At 37.7% G+C, this 21,327-nt stretch overlaps 4 protein-coding genes across 5 annotated transcripts; 2 read left to right on the top strand and 2 right to left on the bottom strand.

Annotated features, from left to right (window-relative positions):
- Positions 1 to 2,944: 2,944 nt before the first annotated feature.
- On the bottom strand, positions 2,945 to 7,781 carry LOC137718097 (uncharacterized). Its single transcript, XM_068457607.2, has 7 exons — positions 7,517 to 7,781; positions 5,308 to 6,631; positions 4,947 to 5,002; positions 4,372 to 4,602; positions 3,980 to 4,271; positions 3,414 to 3,610; positions 2,945 to 3,274 (listed from the first exon to the last, which is right to left on the bottom strand). The coding sequence occupies exons 2-7, from the start codon at positions 6,538 to 6,540 to the stop codon at positions 3,121 to 3,123; spliced, it is 2,163 nt and encodes a 720-aa protein (XP_068313708.2). The 5' UTR covers positions 6,541 to 6,631; positions 7,517 to 7,781; the 3' UTR covers positions 2,945 to 3,120.
- An 882-nt stretch (positions 7,782 to 8,663) lies between these two features.
- LOC137718186 (uncharacterized protein At4g37920) lies at positions 8,664 to 12,061 on the top strand. The gene is made up of 6 exons (XM_068457686.2): positions 8,664 to 8,963; positions 9,429 to 9,850; positions 10,213 to 10,381; positions 10,660 to 10,904; positions 11,292 to 11,479; positions 11,606 to 12,061. The coding sequence occupies exons 1-6, from the start codon at positions 8,819 to 8,821 to the stop codon at positions 11,763 to 11,765; spliced, it is 1,329 nt and encodes a 442-aa protein (XP_068313787.2). The 5' UTR covers positions 8,664 to 8,818; the 3' UTR covers positions 11,766 to 12,061.
- A 266-nt stretch (positions 12,062 to 12,327) lies between these two features.
- LOC137717470 (uncharacterized) lies at positions 12,328 to 19,158 on the top strand. The gene is made up of 14 exons (XM_068456855.2): positions 12,328 to 12,536; positions 12,836 to 12,954; positions 13,101 to 13,188; positions 13,881 to 13,980; positions 14,066 to 14,139; positions 14,228 to 14,299; positions 14,548 to 14,625; positions 14,883 to 15,007; positions 15,264 to 15,336; positions 16,859 to 16,920; positions 17,006 to 17,386; positions 17,717 to 17,819; positions 18,433 to 18,662; positions 18,983 to 19,158. Exons 2-13 carry the CDS (start codon positions 12,875 to 12,877, stop codon positions 18,628 to 18,630), a joined length of 1,434 nt encoding a protein of 477 aa, XP_068312956.2. The 5' UTR covers positions 12,328 to 12,536; positions 12,836 to 12,874; the 3' UTR covers positions 18,631 to 18,662; positions 18,983 to 19,158.
- An 80-nt stretch (positions 19,159 to 19,238) lies between these two features.
- LOC137717471 (uncharacterized) lies at positions 19,239 to 21,324 on the bottom strand. Of its 2 annotated transcripts, none has more exons than XM_088698378.1 (3): positions 20,994 to 21,324; positions 20,581 to 20,768; positions 19,239 to 19,838 (listed from the first exon to the last, which is right to left on the bottom strand). In XM_088698378.1, the coding sequence occupies exons 2-3, from the start codon at positions 20,734 to 20,736 to the stop codon at positions 19,356 to 19,358; spliced, it is 639 nt and encodes a 212-aa protein (XP_088554504.1). In that variant the 5' UTR covers positions 20,737 to 20,768; positions 20,994 to 21,324; the 3' UTR covers positions 19,239 to 19,355. The 2 variants fall into 2 exon arrangements, with proteins under 2 accessions (XP_088554504.1, XP_068312957.2); XM_068456856.2 differs by having other exon boundaries at positions 20,581 to 20,818; positions 20,994 to 21,125.
- Between the last annotated feature and the right edge of the window lie 3 nt (positions 21,325 to 21,327).

A 21,327-nucleotide genomic window follows, 5' to 3' on the forward strand; every position in this document is an offset into this window, starting at 1 on the left:
CAATGATCCTCAGGCGGACCAGCATAACTGCGTGCAATATTGCATAGCCCCAGGCAGATACCTGCAGTTTGGTTCTCATAACCAAAGTCCGAGTTATCAATTGAAGGTGCTTGATGAAAGATTCTGCTAGACCGTTTTAGGTGTGAACATGGGGTACACTTCAATCCCTACTGACATGCAATAATCGTTTATAGTATGTGATGTAAACTCTTCAGCGTTATCCAGTCAAATAGACTTGATCGGATAATTAGGGTGGTGAACCCTTAGCTTAATAATTTGTGCTAGGAGTTTCGCAAATGCAGCGTTGCGTGTGGACAACAGGCAAACATGTGACCATCGTGTCAATGCATCAACCAACACTATAAAATATCTAAATGGTCTGCATGTTGGTTGGATATGTTCACAAATGTCCCCTTGAATCCTCTGAAGAAACTTATGAGGGTTATAAATAATCCTTGTAATCGAGGATTGAGTATTCAACTTCTCCAAAGAACACGCTTTGTATGACGGGAATAGAGGTAACCGATGCCTATGTGATGATTTGAGGATATGGCGCATCATGTCACGTCCGGGATGTCCCAAACGGTCATGTCAAAGCTACAAAATGCTCTAGAACTCAGACACAGGGCTGGCCACATGGTGGGATTCTATGCCGCAAATGGTTGTTATGTACAACCCACTCGGGAGACGTTCTAACTTCTCATGAATACTCTTCTGGCCATATTCGTACGAAGTGATAAAAAGAAATTCAGAACCATTATCTTCAGTGGTTTCTATATGATATTGATTATCTCGAAATATCTCTAAAACTCAGCAACGTTCTTCTGGAACATGGAGAATAGAGGGCCTCTTTAATGGTTAAAATGGTACCATTGGACAACATGATACAGGCCTTTCCGTATCCTTCAATTAGGTTGGATGGGTCTGAGAGAGTTGTCAGATGTGCTTTCTTAGGTACAAAGTTAGTAAAATTTTGTCGCTTACACAATATGGATGAGTTTTCGAATGAAGATCATTGCATTAGCTTTTTGAGCTTCGTCGACGGGTTTGTCATCTGTAGGTGCCTCGATGGTGGCTCTAATACTTTTTGCAGTAAGATGAAGCTTCACGTCTTGAATCCACTTTAGGTAGTTTCATCCAGATACTTCCAAAACGGTGAAATCGAGCTTGTTCAGGTTTGACATGTCCCTAAAACAGAGTATACAACAAAAACGTGATTAGTCATATGGTAATCCATAAACATACATCGTAAAACATTCAGGTTCTATAGACATGTATTGGCTTAATTTATGCATGAAAGGTAATATTTGAATGAAAACTTCAAGTTTCAAAGGTACTAAATATGAAACTACAGATTCAATTTAGTTTTATGAACGATTAGTTCATAACGGAGAGGTTCCCACATTCTTTTGCTTCCGGACTACGAAAGTATGTCAACGGTTCCAAGTATAAAAATAAATTATTAAATCGTTAATGTCCAAAAGTGATATTCAGGTCAATAATTTTGAATTTATTATCATATTAATGGACTGCAAGTCACTTTTAATTAATTCAATAAATTGGGACCAAACGGGGTTAATTGTGGAAGCAAAAGAATGTGGGAAAAGAGCCTGCAGATTCGGCTGCAGGCTTATTGGGCCTTGGTGAGAGCTACAGGCCTCAGGCCTAGCGAGTTTGGGGAGCCCAACAGCTAAGGCTATTGGCTTTGGCCCAAAATTGGGACACGAGTGCAGGCCCATTGAAAGTTGGCCTTTGGGTTGGTATGCGGAAGCCCAGCAGCAAAAGCTACGGGCAAGTGGGCTGAAGACTAGGGTGAAGCCCAATAAGCGATAGGTTGCTGCAAGAAGGCCTGTCATGGGCAAAAAGAAGCTGCTAGAGTTGGACCAGGGACTCAGGACAATGGGCCAAGAAGGCTGCATGCTTTCTTGGTTGGGCTAAGGGACTTCAGGCCTTATGGAGGTAATTAGGCCGAAGGCCTAGAGTCTGGGTCAGCCCAGCAAAGCCCAAAGGGCTGCTACCGTGAGGTCCAAGGTGTCAAAACAACACAATGCCATGACAGAAAAGAAATAAGAGCCTTTGAATTTTGTAGAAGATAGTCTCTTCCTACGATTCGTCAATTCCTCAGCTTCTGGCAATAGCGTGTTGATAACGTGTTGTAAGCCTATTTAACTGAGCTATTTTAGGGGAATAAAGAAGGGGAGGGCGGCGGTAGTGAGAGAGAAGAGAGAGATTTAATTGTAAGGTGTGAGTTGTATCATCCCCATTATGCCTTTATTAATAGTAGTAAGATAGGTAAAATCCTTACCCTTTTAAGATTACAACTCAAATAGGAATTAGACTACTAAAAGGAATATAAAAGATATCCCTAGATACATTAGGATTTACACAATCACATTCCTATTCCAAATATGATTGCAACATATATCACATTAAATACTATATTATTTTTAGTCATTTAACATATTCAAAGTAATTTATATAAATGTTTACTAAACACTAAGACAATATTTCTTTTATTAAAAGCACTTTAAAAAAATAAAAAAAATTTTACCAAACACTTAACAACTTTATTTTACAACTATTTAGCCCTTCGAGATGATTTGTCTACTTCAACTTCAGAGTGGCCATTTTCATCCCCATTAATATGATATGATCACCTCACTCATCTCTTGAATATGATATACATGTGCTTCAATATTCTCGTGAATAGAGTTTTATGTTTCTGCTCATGTATCTCAAGTTCGAAACTTCCACCTCCCATAAGTTATTGTAATATTAGTAATTACAATCACTGATAAAAGCCCACATACTAGGATCAATTTGAGAACAGGGGTTGTAAAAATAGCTTCGGATTTTGACCAGTTTGTACTGAAAACGAAAGGGTTTTCAAGGATCCCTAAATAACTCCTGAATATGAAATCTTACACTCGAAACGAAGCCCAAGTTTCTTTGAAAATCAAGAAATTCTTCACTAATAAAATGCATCTGGTGTGTGTATCAAACTACAAATGGATAAAATAATGATAGTATATCTCATCACTTCTCTAATGCTATATTTTGTAAAACAGGGGGAGCTATTTAAAGTTGTTTATGGTATGCAAGAACGGTTTAATATCGTCGTTAGCAGTTCAAACCCCAGTCATAAGGCTGGTATATCACCTTCAACTGAGAGTCGGCAAGAAATTCCAGTAAAGCTTCCGAGACAGCTGGATCGAGGTAGTTTGACAAGTGCTTCAGTACCTCTACGTCATTCTTACCAAAATCTATGCTAAACCTGAGCGTTAATGAGTATTATTAGATGAGAGAAGTTAATTATTCGAAAGTTTCAGAACCCCAATTGAAAGACTTGAAGCATGTTCCTATTATTTGTTAAATATAAGATAAATAAAAGACCTTTTTGCAGAACAACTTACCATTTAAGAATCTTGTTAGCTGATGCAACCTTGGAATCAAAATTGATAAAAAGACCTCCATTTCTTAAGAAATCACGGGCTGCTTCCATCAACTCTTTATCAATGTCACCAGAAGAATAGCAGTGAAGAGCAGGGCCAGATCGAGTACCGCAAACCAGCGCAAAATGAATAAGAGGTTCTGGGTAAGGAAGAGCCACCTGGTACGTAAAGGTACAAAAAAGAGGCAGAATAAATTGCCAACAGAGAGAATCGGCTCTTAAGAGATAAGAGTTGCCTAGCAGCAGATTGTAATTCTGGATTTTCATGACTTAAAAAGAATGTGTAGCATCAAACTCTAACTCTCAAATAGAAAACCAGACAGGCAAGTTTTATAACATTATGGCCTAAAGAAATCTGAAATGCTATGCTCCGGAATGCCAAATTTGTTTAATCATGTACACTACGTGAATACACAACCCTGTCTGTTAACAACTAAAACACACAATGACAGAAATTCACACACATGACAGATGCAGCCAAGAATAAGTGAGCCATGTCAATACTGAAGAAGAATATTATCATCTTACCAGTGAACGCTTATCTTTTGCACCAAATGGCTTCATGAGATTGTATGGCGGTCGCTGGTTTCCACGTAAAATACCATTTTGAATAGCTGAAAGTGAGTATGTGGACCCACCAACAACATAATTGAAGTCTCCAAACATCCTCTTTCGTTCTATTGCTCCGGCTGGATGACCCCATACCAATATTGCATGGATGGCCATCATATTGTAGAGATTTATAAAGAAAGCAAGTCTCTCCTCCCTCTTCATATCCTTCACTTCCACTCTTTGAAGCTCTTCTACTATTCTCATATATCTATCAGATATTACCATTAACAATGCCTTAGATATAAGATACCAAAATACTTTTTTCCAGCTAGAAATCATTTAAGAGAAAGAGAAAAGAAAAGAGAAACCTTGCAAATTCCTCACTTCCATGGATACTTCTGTAATCAACATGCTTTCCATCCTCTGACACATAGGCCTCAAGAATTGCAAAATATAAAAACCTCAACCTTGATGCAATTTCTAGGATGGGTTTTGGCTTTACATCAATTATACCCCTTGGAATGTTCTGACATTGAGATACAATTGGATCATCATCCAAGAACCGATACAAGTGGTTCCCATCCTCAAACAGGTTTTCCCTTGTGCAACATAAAAGCATTGTTGAGAACAAACAGAAGAAAATATGTCAATAATGGAATAATATACGAGACGCAAGTTGGTTTGACATGAAAACAAAAATTGGCATTGTCCACTTACAGTTCACACATTAATCGTTTAAGAAATATGTCTTCCGACCACTAACTCTAACTTTTAACATGACAATGAATCATGGGCAGCTGAGAACTTATTTTCAAAAATCTCTTGTAAATCAAATGTAATTTGGCTTGAGTATTTTTCTTTGAACTTCTTTCCACTCAGAATTTCCTAGCAATAAAACTAAGTGAAAAAGAATATACTTCAAGGCAAACTTCGAGGGACTCACTCAAGAACATTCTGAAAAAAGAGTTTGCTTGCAAGCTTTCTCCCAAATTCAATAGCCTGCACCATAAAGAAATCGAAAGGTAAAAGGGAAAAGTCAATAACAATAAGATAAGGTAGCAATCTGTTTTGCATATATGGTAGATACAACACACTTGATGAAATCTTTTCGTGCATATGAATAATTTCCAAAAGAAGATTCACGGATCAAGACAAACAAACTTATAGTAAGGTTGCCCAGTAACCTCTTAAGTAAAATGTAAATATAAACTATCGTGTTGACAGGGGGAATTCCTATGACCACTCACAAAGTTCAACTTGCTTTCCACAATTTTAAAAAAGAAAAGAAAAATAAAAAAACAAACCTCTTCCCTTTCCAGATACTGATCCTCTGATAAGAAATCCACTGCTTCTGAACCTGAAAAACAGTTTGTGAACCTGCGCATTTTATGAAAACGGTCCTTCACATCAACAAATTCTTTCATTTTCCGGGCAAGTAAAGCTAGTTCATCAATAGCTCCACTGTTGGACAAATCGTCTTCACCCGAAAGTGGCGGCAAAGGAGCTTCAGATGACGGTGTTTCCCTAATCAGATATTCAATCTTCTCATTAAGTTTTCCAGACTCGTCCAAGCCCTTTAGCTCACTTAGGCCTCCAATCAGGATTTCATTGAAGAAAACCTTTGGAACAGCATAAGACCCAGCAAATTTCTCTAACTCAAGCTTTCTACTGGGATACACATCAATATTGATCTCAACATATGGGAGCTTCTTCCTGTAGAAAAATAACCTAGTCTCTTTGCAGTCCTGGCATCCTAATCTTGTGTACAGAATAATTCTTCCCTTTATGGCTATAGCTTGTGCTCGTCCTTCAGTGACTTCCTCCCTCTGTGCAGCTTTGTTTTCTGCATCACTATCTTCATCTCTTTTGCCAGAAAGGCGACGCAGAAATGTGGAGACCACAACTACACCTTTAACCTTAACAAGGTTTTTAAGTGCCACTGCCTTTTCAACTACCCCCTGGTTCTCTGAATCAAGATCTAAAGAACGAGTGGACATACTTCTGTTAGCTGCCATCCCAGGAATCTCGTTTCCATCAAACACCGGCTCTTGCTCTTCCTCCTCACCAAGAATTTCATCTGTGGTTTGATTTGTCTCCTCCTCATTTTTGGACTCCAAATCCTTGCTTTCATCTGCCTTCCTACCCAAGCTATCATGTAAACCATCTTTGTGCAATTTTTCTTCTTGTTCTTTGGACTCCACCTTATGAGCAGTGTCCTTTTGTCCCTTATCGGAGTCTAACTCTTTGTCTTGAACTTTTGATTCCAAATCCCTACTCTCATCGATCTTCCCACCTATGTCACCGTGACTTGGGTTATTGTCCAAGTTTTTGCCCCCATCTTTAGACTTCACATCCCCACTCCTGGCTGTCTTATCAATTAGTACATCTTCTCCACCATCATTGTCTAACTTGGGACCACCAGTGCTCTCCTTTGATGGTTCACCCTGATCTTTCTGAAGAGCAAGTGTATCTTTGTCCAAATCTTGAGCATCCACAAGACTTATGATATTTTCCTTAGGTGAAGCTTCCTTCTCCATCAGGCCAGGAAGAATGAATTTCAAGCACTAACTCATTACAACACAGCCCTTAATTTTTTAACTCTATAATTCAATGAATTTAAGCAGGATCCTGCAAAAGTTTAAACAAAAATTAAGAATGTCATAACTTGGAAAGCTATTAACAAAATAAAATGCAAAGCTGCTAAATGTTAGTTGATATTAACTAACTAACAATATTGCAACAAAACTATGGTTACAAACAAGTCTAGCAAGATTGTTATTGGCAACTACCAATTAAAGTTTAAACAGACATAATAATTTAATAAAATGTCACCAAGCGAAAGCATTGTGTGTAGTTCCTAGTTGAAAACCAGTACTAATCCTTATGCGACACTAGTTTATCCATTGACCTTCATTAATAGCAACCTGGTTGACTTAGTTCCTTATTAAACGACAAAAGGAACTATTTGATTAGATGGGTAAGAGAATAAGCATTCAGGTTAAATTTTCCTTTTCTACGTAACGTACAAGTCAGAATCAAAAGTAGTTATCTTCACTGATCATGTTGCTATATATTTATTGGAAAGTCAATCCTAATCTAGCATGATAGTAACAGCATTATTTGACATGCATGCATTGATTAAGGGTCCGAAATTGAGAAAATTTCCCAGAAACAAGAACCCATTTGGCTAATTGCAACTGAGAAGTACAGAAGGTAGTCTGTAGTCACGTTTATAGTATAATTACTGCCCAATAAACAGTACAAATTTTGCAGTCCCAGAAAAAAGTACCAATGTTAACAATAACCAACAAAATAGCATTAAGCAAATGTGAATTTTCAACTATTTTGACCAAATAAATGACTTTCCAATTTCCATCCTAATTTCATCAATTTCTCAGTAAACAAACACGCAAAAAAATATAACAGCAGCCAATTCAACAATTAACAAACGAATTACAGAGAATCAACTAAAAATCAGCGCAAAGCGATGGAGAAACGAGAGAGAAATCTCACAGATCTGAGAGGGAGTGAGAGCGCGCGCGATTGGTTGGATTGGAGACGAATCGCTCAGAGAGAGAGAAGGGAGAGGAGAGAGAGATCTCAAAGGAGTTACAGTGAGGGGCAATAAACGTTTGGGTGAAAGTTACAGTTTTGATTTGGGGGTTTAGAGGGAGAAGAAGACTGAAATGAAACCGCGATTTTCAGAGGGAAAAGAGAGGAGCGCTGGGAGCGGGAAGTCCGTGGGCTGAAAACATGAAAGTTACACACTCGGGGTTTTGGACTTTGAATATTCTTGTGGGCTTATCGGGTTGAGAATTAATTTTTAATGAAATTCTTATTTTAAAGTTGGGCTAATAATAATGTGGTTCAAATTTATTTTTGACGAGATTTAAATCTAAAATTTTTCACTTAAATTGTAGTACTAAGTAACAAATAAATTTCATAATTGCAAAATTAATTAATTCTTCCTTTCTTTTGTCGAAATGATGTATTTTCTTAGTTTTTGAATTTATTTCCTCGAGGATTATAAAGCTTTAAACATATTTTTCTGTCTTGGTCATTTTTTTACTAAGGCCTACTTTGATATATATATATATCAAAAACTGTTTTACTTTAAAGTTAAGTAGTAAAAAAATGTTTGATTAAAATAAAATATCCTACTTATTTTAAAATTAATGATCTCTGAGCACAATTTTTAAAAACAGTCTGTAAGTTACTTTAAAAATTTTTTTTTTAACAAAAAGCAGAATTGATTCTTTATTGAATATTTTTAATTCTTGTAATACGCTCATTAATTTTAAAAAATAACATTACTTATCCTTCTAAATACATTTTATCCTTGGAGAACAAGGCCTACCACTACAAACCCTAACCTCTTACACTACCATTGTCATTACCACCACCACACCACAATTGTGCCGCCACCACCGCCGCACAACCATACTCGCCACCACTACCACTACAACTACTTGCCGCCACCGTGAACACCACCACCATAACACAATTGCACCATCACCGTTGTTGCCACCTCTACCATTGTTGTTACCTCTGTAGCCCAATCACAACGCCCTTTTATTGCAATGTTTAAAAAAGAGGTACAAGTTTGTTATATGTTTCAAAGTTGAGGTGGTAAAATGTAGTATACTGTGTTATTTACTACAATAATAAATAAATAAACAAACATTCGAGAAAGGGGACCCGTCACTAAAACCCTCTTTGTTCATTGCCTGAAAGGTGAAAAACCCTCTGTCGTTGCCATTTATTTTCCCACACTCATTTCTCCCGGACAAGCAAAACTAATTTGGTACAAAATCCATGGAGGTTTCCACCGCCACCCTCCAACCGTCTTGTTCTTTCCCACTCAGAGCCCCTAAACCCGCCACCAGAGAACGCGTCTCTTCTCTCTCCTCCATCAGATCCTCCCCTAAATCTATCTCCGTATCTTATAGCATCACCAAAGGTACGCACTTTATACGTTCTTTTATTTGAAAATTACATGCTTAATTCTTCATCAGCGGGAATTTTTCATGAACGGGGTATCGGTTTGTGTAATAATTGTCGTTTTAATCCTTCATTTGGGGTCCCAAATTCACAATTTTTGTTTCTGGTATGAGGGGTTTTTGCTGATTTGGAGTCACTCTGCAACAGATGGATGTTGTTTTCGATTTCTCATAAACTGGGTATTTTTAATTAGCACTAAGCATTCAAGTAATTGTCTTTCTGTGTTATCAAAGATTTTCTGTGTTTTCATTTGTCAAATTCGGAAGTGAGAAAAATATGTATATATAACTCGTGTCCTGAAAGCATCAAAGGAATTGGGAAATACCATGTTAGTTTTTAGGAGAATTGTTGTTGTATCTGTGCTGAGGGTGTTTGTTGCTGTTTCGAAGTCGTTTTTTAACAGATATCTGTCATCTACTACCAGGTTGTGACTTAGTAGTTAGAGAACCAGTTAAGTTACGGTGGTCCTCTGTTGTTGCTGCTACGGTTGGTGATACAACTGCAGTGCCAAATAGTTGCTCTAGTGGAGAAGAGTTGCCCGTTTCTGATTCTTCTAATCCCATATCAGTGGAAGATCAGCCCAGTGGAAATGGTGAGAAAGGGGAAGAGAAAGGTGGGATTGGGGGATTGGATGACCACAAGATGGCCCGAATATGTGACAAGCTTATTGAGGTTTTCTTGGTTGACAAGCCCACTCCAACTGACTGGAGAAGATTATTAGCTTTCAGTAAGGAATGGGACGATATCCGGCCTCATTTCTATGCGCGGTGTCAGGACCGCGCAGATGCTGAGGATGATCCTGGAATGAAGCATAAGCTACTACGGCTTGGACGGAAATTGAAAGAGGTTGGTATTATGAACCCCTTAAGAGTGATAGTATCGTACTTGTTACCTAAATGTCTTTTATTCGGATGTTTTTTTATAGAGTATGGGTGATTTAACCATGTCTGTATGTTAATTTTCCCATGATACTATTGACAAATTCCTTAATCCAATACAACTTCCCCTTCATGAATGAAAAATTTAGCGTTTGTCTTTCTTAAGACAATACTTGTTGGGAGTTAAGATTGAAGGATGTTTACAATTTCAGGACTGATCACTTGTAGTGATGAAATTTATGAGGAATCAATCTGTTCGCGTTTGTTTTATTCAAGGGATGGTTAAATTTGTTTGAATTAAATTGACAGTGGGTTGCTACTCTTTCACAGATTGATGAAGATGTGCAAAGACACAATGAACTTCTTAAAGTCGTTAGAGGGGCTCAATCAGAAATTAGTGAAATTGTTTCCAGACGTCGTAAAGATTTCACTCAAGAATTTTTTGTGCATCTCCACACTGTTGCCGAATCCTATTACAACAATCCGACAGAGCAAACTGGTGAGACTATTTATCATTTAATTATTTGATTTTTTCTGAAAATGTGCACTCTATTAACACATACGTATTATTTCTGAAAATGTGCACTCTATTACGAAGCATAAGCATACGTATTATTTAATTGCCATCTTCCTCCTTGCCTTTGTCCATCGTCTACTTAGTATATTGTTAGAAGGGACAAATACTTGTCCTATCTTCATTTGTATGCATGACACACCTCTGTCCTAAGTTCTAATCAGTGGCGTGGCGCTGTGACAATTTATTTTTTGTATGACTAGCTTTGGCAAGTATTGGAAATATGTGCTTGGCTGCTGTGCAAGCATATGATTCTGCAACTGAAAGCATTGAAGCACTGAATGCTGCAGAGCTGAAATTTCAAGATATTATCGACTCTCCAACTGTTGATGCGGCTTGTAGGAAGATAGATCACTTGGCTGAGAAAAATCAACTTGACTCAGCATTAGTGATGATGATCACAAAAGCTTGGTCAGCTGCCAAAGAGTCGAGCATGACGAAAGATGAGGTGAGATGATGGCTTGCCTCAGAAATATTTGTCTTTCTCCAATTATAATGCACTATCGTTACAAATCGTAGGTGTAAGGTAGATACAAGTATCACTTTGATTACTTAGTCAGAGAAGGGGGGAACCGCTTTCATATACAACATGCGTTCAGGGAATGCAATAAAGTTGGATTCTCATGTAGATCTCGGCTATAGCTTTTGGCATTAGGGTCATTGATGGTCCTTTATTTATATGAACAGTTAACGGATTCATAGAGGCTACTTAACAGAATTGTGTATCTGTGCCCCCCATGGGAAAGGAACCAAGAAAAACAGAAGAAGATAAGACAATTTTTCATTTGTTTGGTAGTGTAATGCTTCTGCTAATTTTATTTCTTCGTTTGAATAGGTAAAGGACGTACTTTATCATTTGTACGTGACCGCAAGAGGTAATCTTCAGAGACTCATGCCAAAAGAAATTCGGATACTTAAGTATCTTCTCACAATCGAGGATCCTGAGGAGCGTCTGGCTGCCTTACACGATGCATTTACCCCAGGAGAGGAACTTGAAGGGACGGATGTAGATAACCTTTTCACGTATGCATCAGGAACTCAACTACTCTTACTCTTAAATTTGTAGTATCGTAAGAAGTTTAATGTCTATCCTCAGATTTCAAAAGCTCATCCGTGCTCTCCTTTTTTCTCCTTGTTATATTTTGTCAGGACCCCGGTGCAGCTTCACACCTGGATGAAGGCTATTGTGGACGCTTACCATTTCAGCCAGGAAGGCACTCTAATAAGGGAAGCAAGAGACCTCATGAATCCAAAGATCATTCAAAAAATGGAGGAGCTGAAGAAGTTAGTTGAAAACAAGTTCCTGTGACAAAGATCAATTAACTCACCTCCTCGACCGTCTATTTATCTCAGTCAACTTGGGATATTCAAAAGAACCTTATCCATGAATCTTTAGATTTTCTGAAGTTTCCGGTGGCATGAGCTGCGACGCTTGGAACTTCAAACATCGAATTGATCTGTCAGGCTTATAGGTTTAAAAATTTTGAGTTATTTCTCGGATTTTTGTAGTCTGATGTACACCAGTCCCTTTTTCATTGTAAACTACACAGCTTTGTAAAATTATCGGCTCATAAGTTTGAAAATTAGTCCATTGTAAGTCTCTCATCCTCTGTGTGTTGAAATAATTAACCGGAAACTTTACGCAATCTTATTAATATGCTTCCATTCAGAGTCATATGTTGTCGGGCTATGAATTTAGACCTATTCAAGTAGGCAACTTATGAGCCTGGACTTTTGTTTGGTCGAGTAAGTTGTGGAGTTTCAGAGTAAATTATTTCTCCCCCGAGGTTTGAGTTCGGCTCAAAAGTCGGGCCTTGGTATAACTGAAAAAATCCGGCCCATTACAGGCCCAAGAAACCACGGATCATTTTATATTTTATAGTTTTCGTGTTTTTTTTTTTTCATCTCTTTCCCATTTGCCAAACGCCGAGTTGAGGCGTCGCCCTCTCATCAGTAATCAAATTATTACGATGAGAAGGAAAAACATCCCAAAAGTATCGAGTCCACTTGAAATCACAGATTTTTGTGCGCAATTTCAAGCCTCGATCATATAGATTGCACGCTGACGATTCAGCCGCCTGTATGTTTTCTTGCTGTTTTTTCCCCTCTAATTTTTCATGGATTTTCGATTGCTTGCTTGCTGCAAACAGTTTGGAATTCAGAGGAAAACAAATTTAATTTCTAGGTTGCAACTTTTAGTTGAGATTTGAATTGGAATCTAATTTCTTTCTTAATTCTGTTCAATCATTCATTACTGTTCAATTTTCGGTATAAGGAAATTAGAGTCTAACATGATCATCGGCAGATGAATCAATCAATTAAGTTGAATTGGTCCTGAACGGATTTGGATACTGCTGTAATTTTTTTTTGTTTTTTCAGCAAACAAACGGGCGTAGGTTGATTCGCTGTTTCGGAGGGATGAACCGGAAATCTAGTAATTGTGCTATTTGTGAGAATTCAAATCTTGCTTCTATCTGTGCTGTTTGTGTGAATTACAGGTATGAAACCTGAACTAGATCGGGTGTTAAATTTATCGGTGATGTTATGAACCTATTCGAATTGTTATAGAGTCAATGAGTATGACAATTGTCTTTAATAACAAAAAAAAGTTGTCTTTAATTATATGCGTGCGTGTTGTTTTCAGATTAAATGAGTATAACAATTCACTGAAGGCACTGAAAAGTCGTCGCGATTCATTGTATTCAAGATTGACTGAAGTGCTTGTCGCAAAGGTGTGTATCTGTCTTGGAAGAGCCGACGTTTCCCTTTCTTTTCTGTTGTTTCATTTTGTATTCCTTGCACTCGAATGGACTATATTCCACTAGATAGAATGATCAGATAGAATCCTGTGAGTTAAGTAGATTGAAATGTTTTATCACACGATATTATCTTGTGTGTTCATGATATTATTTACGCGGTATAATGTTTGCAAATGCCTGTGGAATTTGATGTGGTTGAAATTCGGAAGTGCTCCATAGGGTATCTATTTTGTGCCAAGGGTAATATCACTAAAACGAAAATATATTGAGGTTGCAAAGATGGGTCGTGGACTCTAAATAGGTTTTGAGTCTTTTGAGGAGGAATTTGGTTTGTGACATGGAACTAGTACACTAGAGCTTAAAATTAAAATGATGATTATTGTAATATAAGATTACTCATTCATCTTCATTAGTTAACTTGAGCTTGAATAAATCTTGGATAGCCCATATATTTGAAATATGTCCATTTTGATAAAAAAATCAGTGGGATGATCCACTTTGCTTCTTAGGTATGTGCATGGGTACGTCTTGTCATGTTCCTTAACCAATCAGTATCACTTTTCCCATAAATTATAGCATGTGCAATCATCAGAATTCCGTACACCTGATTTCCAATTGAAGTATCATAATAGTTTATTTGTACTAATGCTTTACACATACGTCAGGGTAAGGCCGATGATCAAATAAATTGGAGACTGCTTCAAAATGAGAAGCTTGTGAGGTTAAGGGAAAAGCTCCGGCATAATAAAGAACAGCTTGTGCAAGGTTGATGCCTATTGTCAAATATAATCTAGGTTGAAATCATTGATGTATTTATATGAACTTGTTAGACTGATTTAGATGTTTACAGGGAAGGCTAAGATTGAGAAGGCGTCCCATGACCGTAAAGTCAAGGATGGGGTGCTTGAATCAGCCCTCTTTGTGGTACCTCATGTTTTCGAATAATTTTGTATTTAATGCCATCATATGATCTTTCAGATATATATTGGCTTCTATATTTTCCTATTTGCAGTTGGGAAAGAATCGTGCGGAACAACTGGATAAGTTCTATCCCAACCTTATATACACTCAGAACTTAGGGCATGTAAGGCATATTTATACTCCTTATATAGATACGTTATTAATCCTTACTAGTTAATGGAAGTTAGTATAGCTTCATGGTACAAGAATGCGTGACGATAACTATGTTTTTACTTTGATCTATTTCACTTTGAAGTGCTGCTATCTTGATGGGTTGGAGATCTATCTCTGCCATGTATTATTTTTTTCATCTCTTCTTGTCATTTTTCTTATTTGATCAATAGTTGATGGTTGATGTGCTTTGAATTGCAGATGGCCATTACCTCTGAACGCCTTCATAAACAGTCAGTAGTTATAAAACAAATATGCAAATTGTTTCCCCAACGTCGGGTAAGCACTTTAAAACTAAATATTTCTTGACATAAGCACGACTTATGAGTTATGACCTATAATTGTATTCATTATTGTGAACTCAATTTTTTATTATATTGATAAACCTTGATGATTGTGTTAAGTTTTTGGCTGACTTTTATAAGTAGAATTGTAGAGCACCCAATTTGCTTATTTTTTATGAAAAAACAGCATAACTATAGTTTGGGTGTAGGGTTGTTAAATGCAAGTTTCTTAATGTTCATTCTTTCTTTTAGGTGATTGTAGATGAAAAGAAAAATTATGGATCTGGTGGTTTATACGATCAAATTTGCAATACATGCTTACCAAGAGGGCTAGATCCACACTCAGTTCCATCAGAAGAGCTTGCTGCTTCCTTGGGGTAATCTCTGTTTGAAGTTGTATATCCAGCGATGCTTTTAAGAAGGATGCTATTGTCGTGTTTGATATAATTGCTATGTTATCTTACTGAGATTTATCACCTCTTGCTGAAAATGTCTTTGTTCCTCTTGTGTATTTAATATGCATTCCAAAGTTGAAGTTACTGTTCTTAGTTAAATTCTATCCAGTTGGATCATTTTTAGCTAAGGTGATATTGCATTTTACACTGATAACTGATCGCTATGGTTGGAGAACAGGTACATGGTTCAACTCCTGAATCTTGTTGTTCAGAACTTAGCTGCTCCAGCACTTCATAACTCAGGTTTTGCGGTAAGCACTGTTCACCCTCCTGATGAACTTAAATATTCTATGAAGACCATGTTTTGAATATCTTTGTTTTTTAGCTTTGTTGTTCCCAAAAACCATATTTACTAGGGACTAATGTTTGAGGGGTTTAAAAGTACTAATGATGATTGTAGAATTCAACAAAATGTTCTGAAAGTAATGGGGGGCTTATATATTTTTACATTCTCAGAAATTTCCTTGTGTTTTAAATATATACATACAAAATGAAAGTGATTTATGTGTCAACTTAAATTGTTCATATTGTTAGCTTATAACATGCATTTATATTTTTCTCAATATTGGGAAGACTTTTGGTTCGGGAGAAAAGCCTCCCTTTATGGGATTGGCTACAGTAATCTGGTTTTCCGTGCCGTTAGATCAAAATCTAACTGGTCTCCTTTAAAACAAGTTTAAACCTTGTGAAAAGTTAATTATACACCAAGTTGATAAAATCTAGTGAGAGGTAACAGGTTGAATTAGGCTCCCACCCACTTCGAACTTTTATTTATCAGTTCCACCACTTCTCAAGCAGCCATAGCCCATCTTCACCAGCAAAGCTGGTCGTCGTCATGCGGTCCTTCAAGCTTGTAAACGTCACTCATGATGCAGCCCTTCACTCTCCTTTTTGATCTGATGGGAATATATGGGGTGGGGTATAATGAATGGGAGAGGGGCTTTTATAGTAGAATGGGACAGCATGCTGAACGAAGATATCGACTGTGAAACCTAGGGTTTAGGGCTCAAACAACTTACGAGGTCGTGTGTTTACTTACGACTCAAAACAACTTAATTACTCAAACGCATGTGATCGCGTAACACCACGTAATTACTCAATACAACATCAAGATTAATTACTCAATACAACATCAAGAAATTTAAGCCTGTTTATTGGGATTAGAGATTTTCGTTTGCTTCTAAATAACATGTAATAAGAATTTATTAGGATTGAGAAGGTAGTGGTGGTGAGTTAAGAAAACCCCAACGCCGCTTGACTATTTGGCGCATAATCTCTCTCTCTCTCTCTCTCTCCCCCCCCCCTCCCTTTCCGCGCATAAACCTCAATCGAAAATGCTCATCCCATTACCACCTGCTTCGGTGCTCCCTCACATCAAATCCAGGCTGGATAACGAAGAGGATACCTATGAAACTCTGAACGTGGAATCCAGGCCGGATTGAACAACGACGAGCTTTGCTGTTGAAGATTGGCTATTGCTGTGGTGGGACCGATAAACAAAAGTGTGACACGGGTGGGACCCTAACTCAACCGGTTACCTCTTACTAGATTTTATTTGGTGTTTTATTTAAGATTTTCTGGAATACATTGTATAAAAATTGTACTTTCATTGCGAACATTCTAGTGAAAGCATTTTTTTTTTTTTTTCTTGGAGGTGGGCTTTTCTTCTAGAGAGCCATTTGAAGCTTCATTAAAACTAGCCAATAAGCTTTTTGTGAAGTATTTATGCATTAGTTATACCTGTGTTTTGTGTTAAATTTGGATTGTCTTCAGGGTTCTTGCTCTAGGATATGGCAAAGAGATTCTTATTGGAATGCGTGCCCTTCTTCTCGGAGGTACTTTGGCTAGATAGATTATATAACATCATTGACATGGCATAAACTTCACAGGCTGTTGACTGACAAATTTATATTGTTGCAGCAATGAATATCCCCTATTTATACCACGCCAAAATTATTGCTCCAGTATTGGGGAAAATTCTTGGTCTGACAAAAGCTCAAGTAATAATTTTGGTGTTGATTCAATAGAATCTGTGAGGAAACCACATCTGGATTCTTCTGGTGGTAGCTTTAATTACACTTCCGCTTCTTCACACACTGTTGAAACGCACAATGATTTGCAGAGAGGGATTTCACTTCTTAAGAAAAGTGTCGCATGCATTACAGCGTACTGCTATAACTCACTATGTTTAGATGTTCCTTCTGAGTTATCTACATTTGAAGCATTTGCAAAATTGTTGGCCACATTATCTTCTTCCAAGGAAGTTCATTCTGTGTTCTCGTTAAAATTGGCTTGCTCAAGGTACATTGTCCACAGCTCCCTTCTTTGTGAATTATGTTTTCTGTGTTTTCGTTTCAGTTTCATTGTGCAGATATGAAGTAATAACAGTTAGTTTTAAAAAAAATTGGACAAAAATGAAGTCCTGAACTACTGAGAGAGTTTTTTTTTCTTGCGAAGTAATAACTGTTATCTAGTTTTTAACAAATTTTTGGACAATTTTTTGCATCATTTTTTTGGGACTATAAATGTATTTTTTTTAAATCTCAATGGCTTGTTAAAGAATACTTTACAGGCATGCTATGGATGGTATATAAACTAAACCTTGATTGGAATTTCGCTTTTAACTTTCAGGTCATGTAAGCAAGTTCAGCAACTAAACAAATCTGTGTGGAATGTGGATTCGGCCATATCGTCAACCACTCTATTGGATAGCACACATGCAATGGCACTAACGGTACATTTTTGGGCTAAAATCTGTTTCCTTGGGAGATCTTGGGTTCTTAGTGTACTTTTGTTTTCCTAATAAAACATGCTATTGGTTTACCCTATTTGTAGGGCTTATGCCCTGCCATGACCTCAAGTATATTCCTCTTTTTCTATTCATATTCATAATACAATGCTTCATCTTTTCTCCTTATGATTCCCCTCTCTCATCTTTCCTTCACCGCCCGTGATTGTAAAATCTTAGTGGTCTTTTCTTGGTGTATGCTGCCAATCTGTGTGTTGCTTGACATGATATGATCCAAGTTCCAACAAGGGGCCTATAAAGATGTACAATCATAGAATCCTTCATTGGTGCCTAAATCTGACTACACACTTTAATACTTCGAAAACCCATAATTGCCTTCTTAGGAATGATCTTCTTACATAGCTTCATTGCTTAGCGTTTCTGCCTTGGGTTTTATTTGAGTTGGAAGCTGGCTGATATTATCATTGACGTCTTTTGACTCTTTTCACATAAATAGAAACAAGAAAGAACTTGGTAACCTGTTAAATTGGTAAGCTGCTGCTCAATGGGTGCAGGAATACTGCACTTGATTTTTATAGATTTTTTTTTCGCATTGCAGAAAAACTTCTATGAAAAAAACCTTCCAAATTATTCCACCACCTTTCTTAGCTCCACTGAGTTGTCAGATGGGAAGAATGAGTCCCTTATTGAAGAATGGGATCTCGTGGAACGTCCTACTTTTCCGCCTCCACCATCACAGCCCGAGGATATTGAGCATTGGACGCGAGCCATGATCATCGATGCTAAAAGAAAATGACTCAGTGCTAGAATGGGGTCTTTCTGCTCTCTGTAAGTTCACCGTTTGAATAGTTCTCTTCACAATTTATGCTTGGAATTATTTGAATAGTCCTGTTGAACATCGACATTTTCACTGAACTACAGTTTTTATTGGTTTAGATTCATACTTTAAATCGAAACTGGATAATATTGCTTATGCACCAGTACCAGCCCCTATATATATGTCCTGAATACTAACCAATTCTTTTCTATGATAGATGGTTTTTTGAGTATTTTTGTGCCTTCTTTTCTTCGTTTTCTGGCTACGATAAAGGCTTCCTTGAAATGTACTGTTTCTGATGTTACTTTCCTTTTTTTTCCATACCGGGCAGGTAAATCAACGTAGACTTCAACAAAATGTAAGGCCGGCGGACTTACAGGGCTTTGTAACTCTTTTGAAGTGTTTTAATTCGAAATTATACATTATTTAGCTTGTAAATATAACTGAACTAGTGGTCGTATTGTATATTCTTGTAAATTAATATCGATCGAGGAGTTTTTACTTTTACTATTAACAGTAAGATGAGATGAAATGAATCCCGAATAATTTTTTTTTTCTTTTCGAAACTAGATATTATTGGAACGAAATGCCTACGAAATACAATAAAATTAGCTCAAACAGTTGTGGCACAGAAGTTTTCCCAATGAAAGAAAGAGTACAATGTTAAACAGCATTGCATGGTCCATAAGTTGGAAAAAGACTTCTCACTTCTTCCTCTTCTTAGGGGGCTGAAGAGCCTCTTCCTCATCCTCTTCTTCATCATCCTCCGGTTCATCCTCGTCCACAATTTCCTCCTCGTCCTTGACCTCACCCTCATCATCATCGTCATTGTCGTCATCATCTTCATCCCCATCATCCCCATCATCCCCATCATCCCCATCATCCTCACCGTCGTGATCATTCTCATTGCCATCTTCCTCTTCACCTTCTTCGCCTACTTCTTCGCCTACTTCTCCGCCTTCTCCTCCAGGGCTGGCTTTGGAATTGTTGCTTTTCCGATTAGGATTGTCCCCAGCGCCTCCTCCGTCTTCCGAAGATAGCTCCTCTTCAGTGTCTCCAAAGCCGCCATCACCGATCTTATCTTTGTCTCCATCTTCGTCACCATCAACTGCTTTGGAGTTGGAATGTTCGCCCTCATCGTCTCCGTGACTTTTCTTTCCACAGGTGGTTGAGAGCGCAGAAGGATCCTGAAACCAAAGGGTAAAAGTGCTACTCAAAACCTACAAGTGAAGAATTAATGGACCACTGTACGTTATATTTTGCTAGCTAATACTAATGTGACCAACTTTCAGTCCAGTGGTAGTAGTTTTTTAAATATTGTAAAGGTTTCAAGTTTAAATACCCTTTATTGTCGATTGGTATTTTGCCACAATGCTCCAACTTACAAACGTTTCCGGTATTTACAAAACGTGTGTTTGGGACAGAGTTGTCTGTGGGCGTGGGATTGATTATCATTTGTTCATGGCTCCATAAAAGAACGAGAATGATGGTTACTTACGCGCCTATATGCATCGATAGTTGATAATTACTCATATTAGCAAACAAATATGTGTTTCCAAACTAAAATTAACCGCAAATTATTTGTGATATACGTATAATAATAGTAGAGGTAGCAAAGATTTTCTTAAAATTCAAAATCCAAACTGACATGACAGGTGCTGAGATAATATCTGAAATATTTTTTTATTTATTTTTATTTTAAGAAATGACCTTATAACTTGTACGGGTACCGTTGACTGCCATAGCAAAACAAACAAGAAGACACAGAATATCCTATGATCCTATCATCATATTCTTCGCGATAATAAAATAACAAATAAAAATAGTGGTGAAAAATAAAATCATAGAGCAAACTGGAAAGGAGAGTTTTATGTGATTTCGAATTTAAAAAGAAAAAAATATAACGAAAAAAAAAACTGAGCTACTCACTTGAGGCAGAGAGAGCAAGGCAGCGGCGGTGAGCAGATTCGCAAGAAGAGCATCCCAGGCGCACGTTAGCAAGAAGAAGTGACCAAACGTAGCTTCAAGTAGTTGAACGGCAGCAGAAGCACCACGACTCGTCGACGTACGGCTTTTGGTCTCCATTTGTACGGACTCGACGACGTACGCCAAACGCCCTGTCAAGTTAAACAACGATCCAGACGGACCTTCAGATCTGTTGCCCCATCTTTGGCCCCACCGTTGGATCAGCCAGTACAATTACAACTTTTTTTCACAAATTTTAAATATATAGTAAAATAAAAATAAAATAAAACGAACTGTAACTACTATAGCAGCCAGCCGGAGAGTTTCCGGGAAAACTAGGAAGGGAAGAAAACGACGGCGTCGAAGAGAGTGGTTACCTGAGGAGAGCTGAGAGCGACGTGGAAGTAGTTGATACTGAATACTTTGGTTTGCTTAGAGAGAGAGAGAGAGAGAGAGAGATCTGAGAATTGTGAAGCTTGTTCGTAGCTGTTGCGGTTCGGTGAGAGAGTTTGTTTGTTCTAAAGCGTCAGTACGTAAGCTTTGCGTTGGAATGGCTTTGATTTTCAACCGTTGGATTGTGATCCTGGGGAGAAAGGTTCTCTCTCTCTTTGTGTGTTAGAGAGAGAGAGAGAGAGAGTTCGTTTGTTCTAAAGCGTCAGCACGTAAGCTTTGCGTTGGAATGGCTTTGATTTTCAACCGTTGGATTGTGAT

The sequence above is a fragment of the Pyrus communis genome, chromosome 8, assembly GCF_041283825.1.
Source record: "Pyrus communis isolate YQ-2024b chromosome 8, ASM4128382v1, whole genome shotgun sequence".
Lineage (NCBI taxonomy): Eukaryota > Viridiplantae > Streptophyta > Magnoliopsida > Rosales > Rosaceae > Pyrus > Pyrus communis.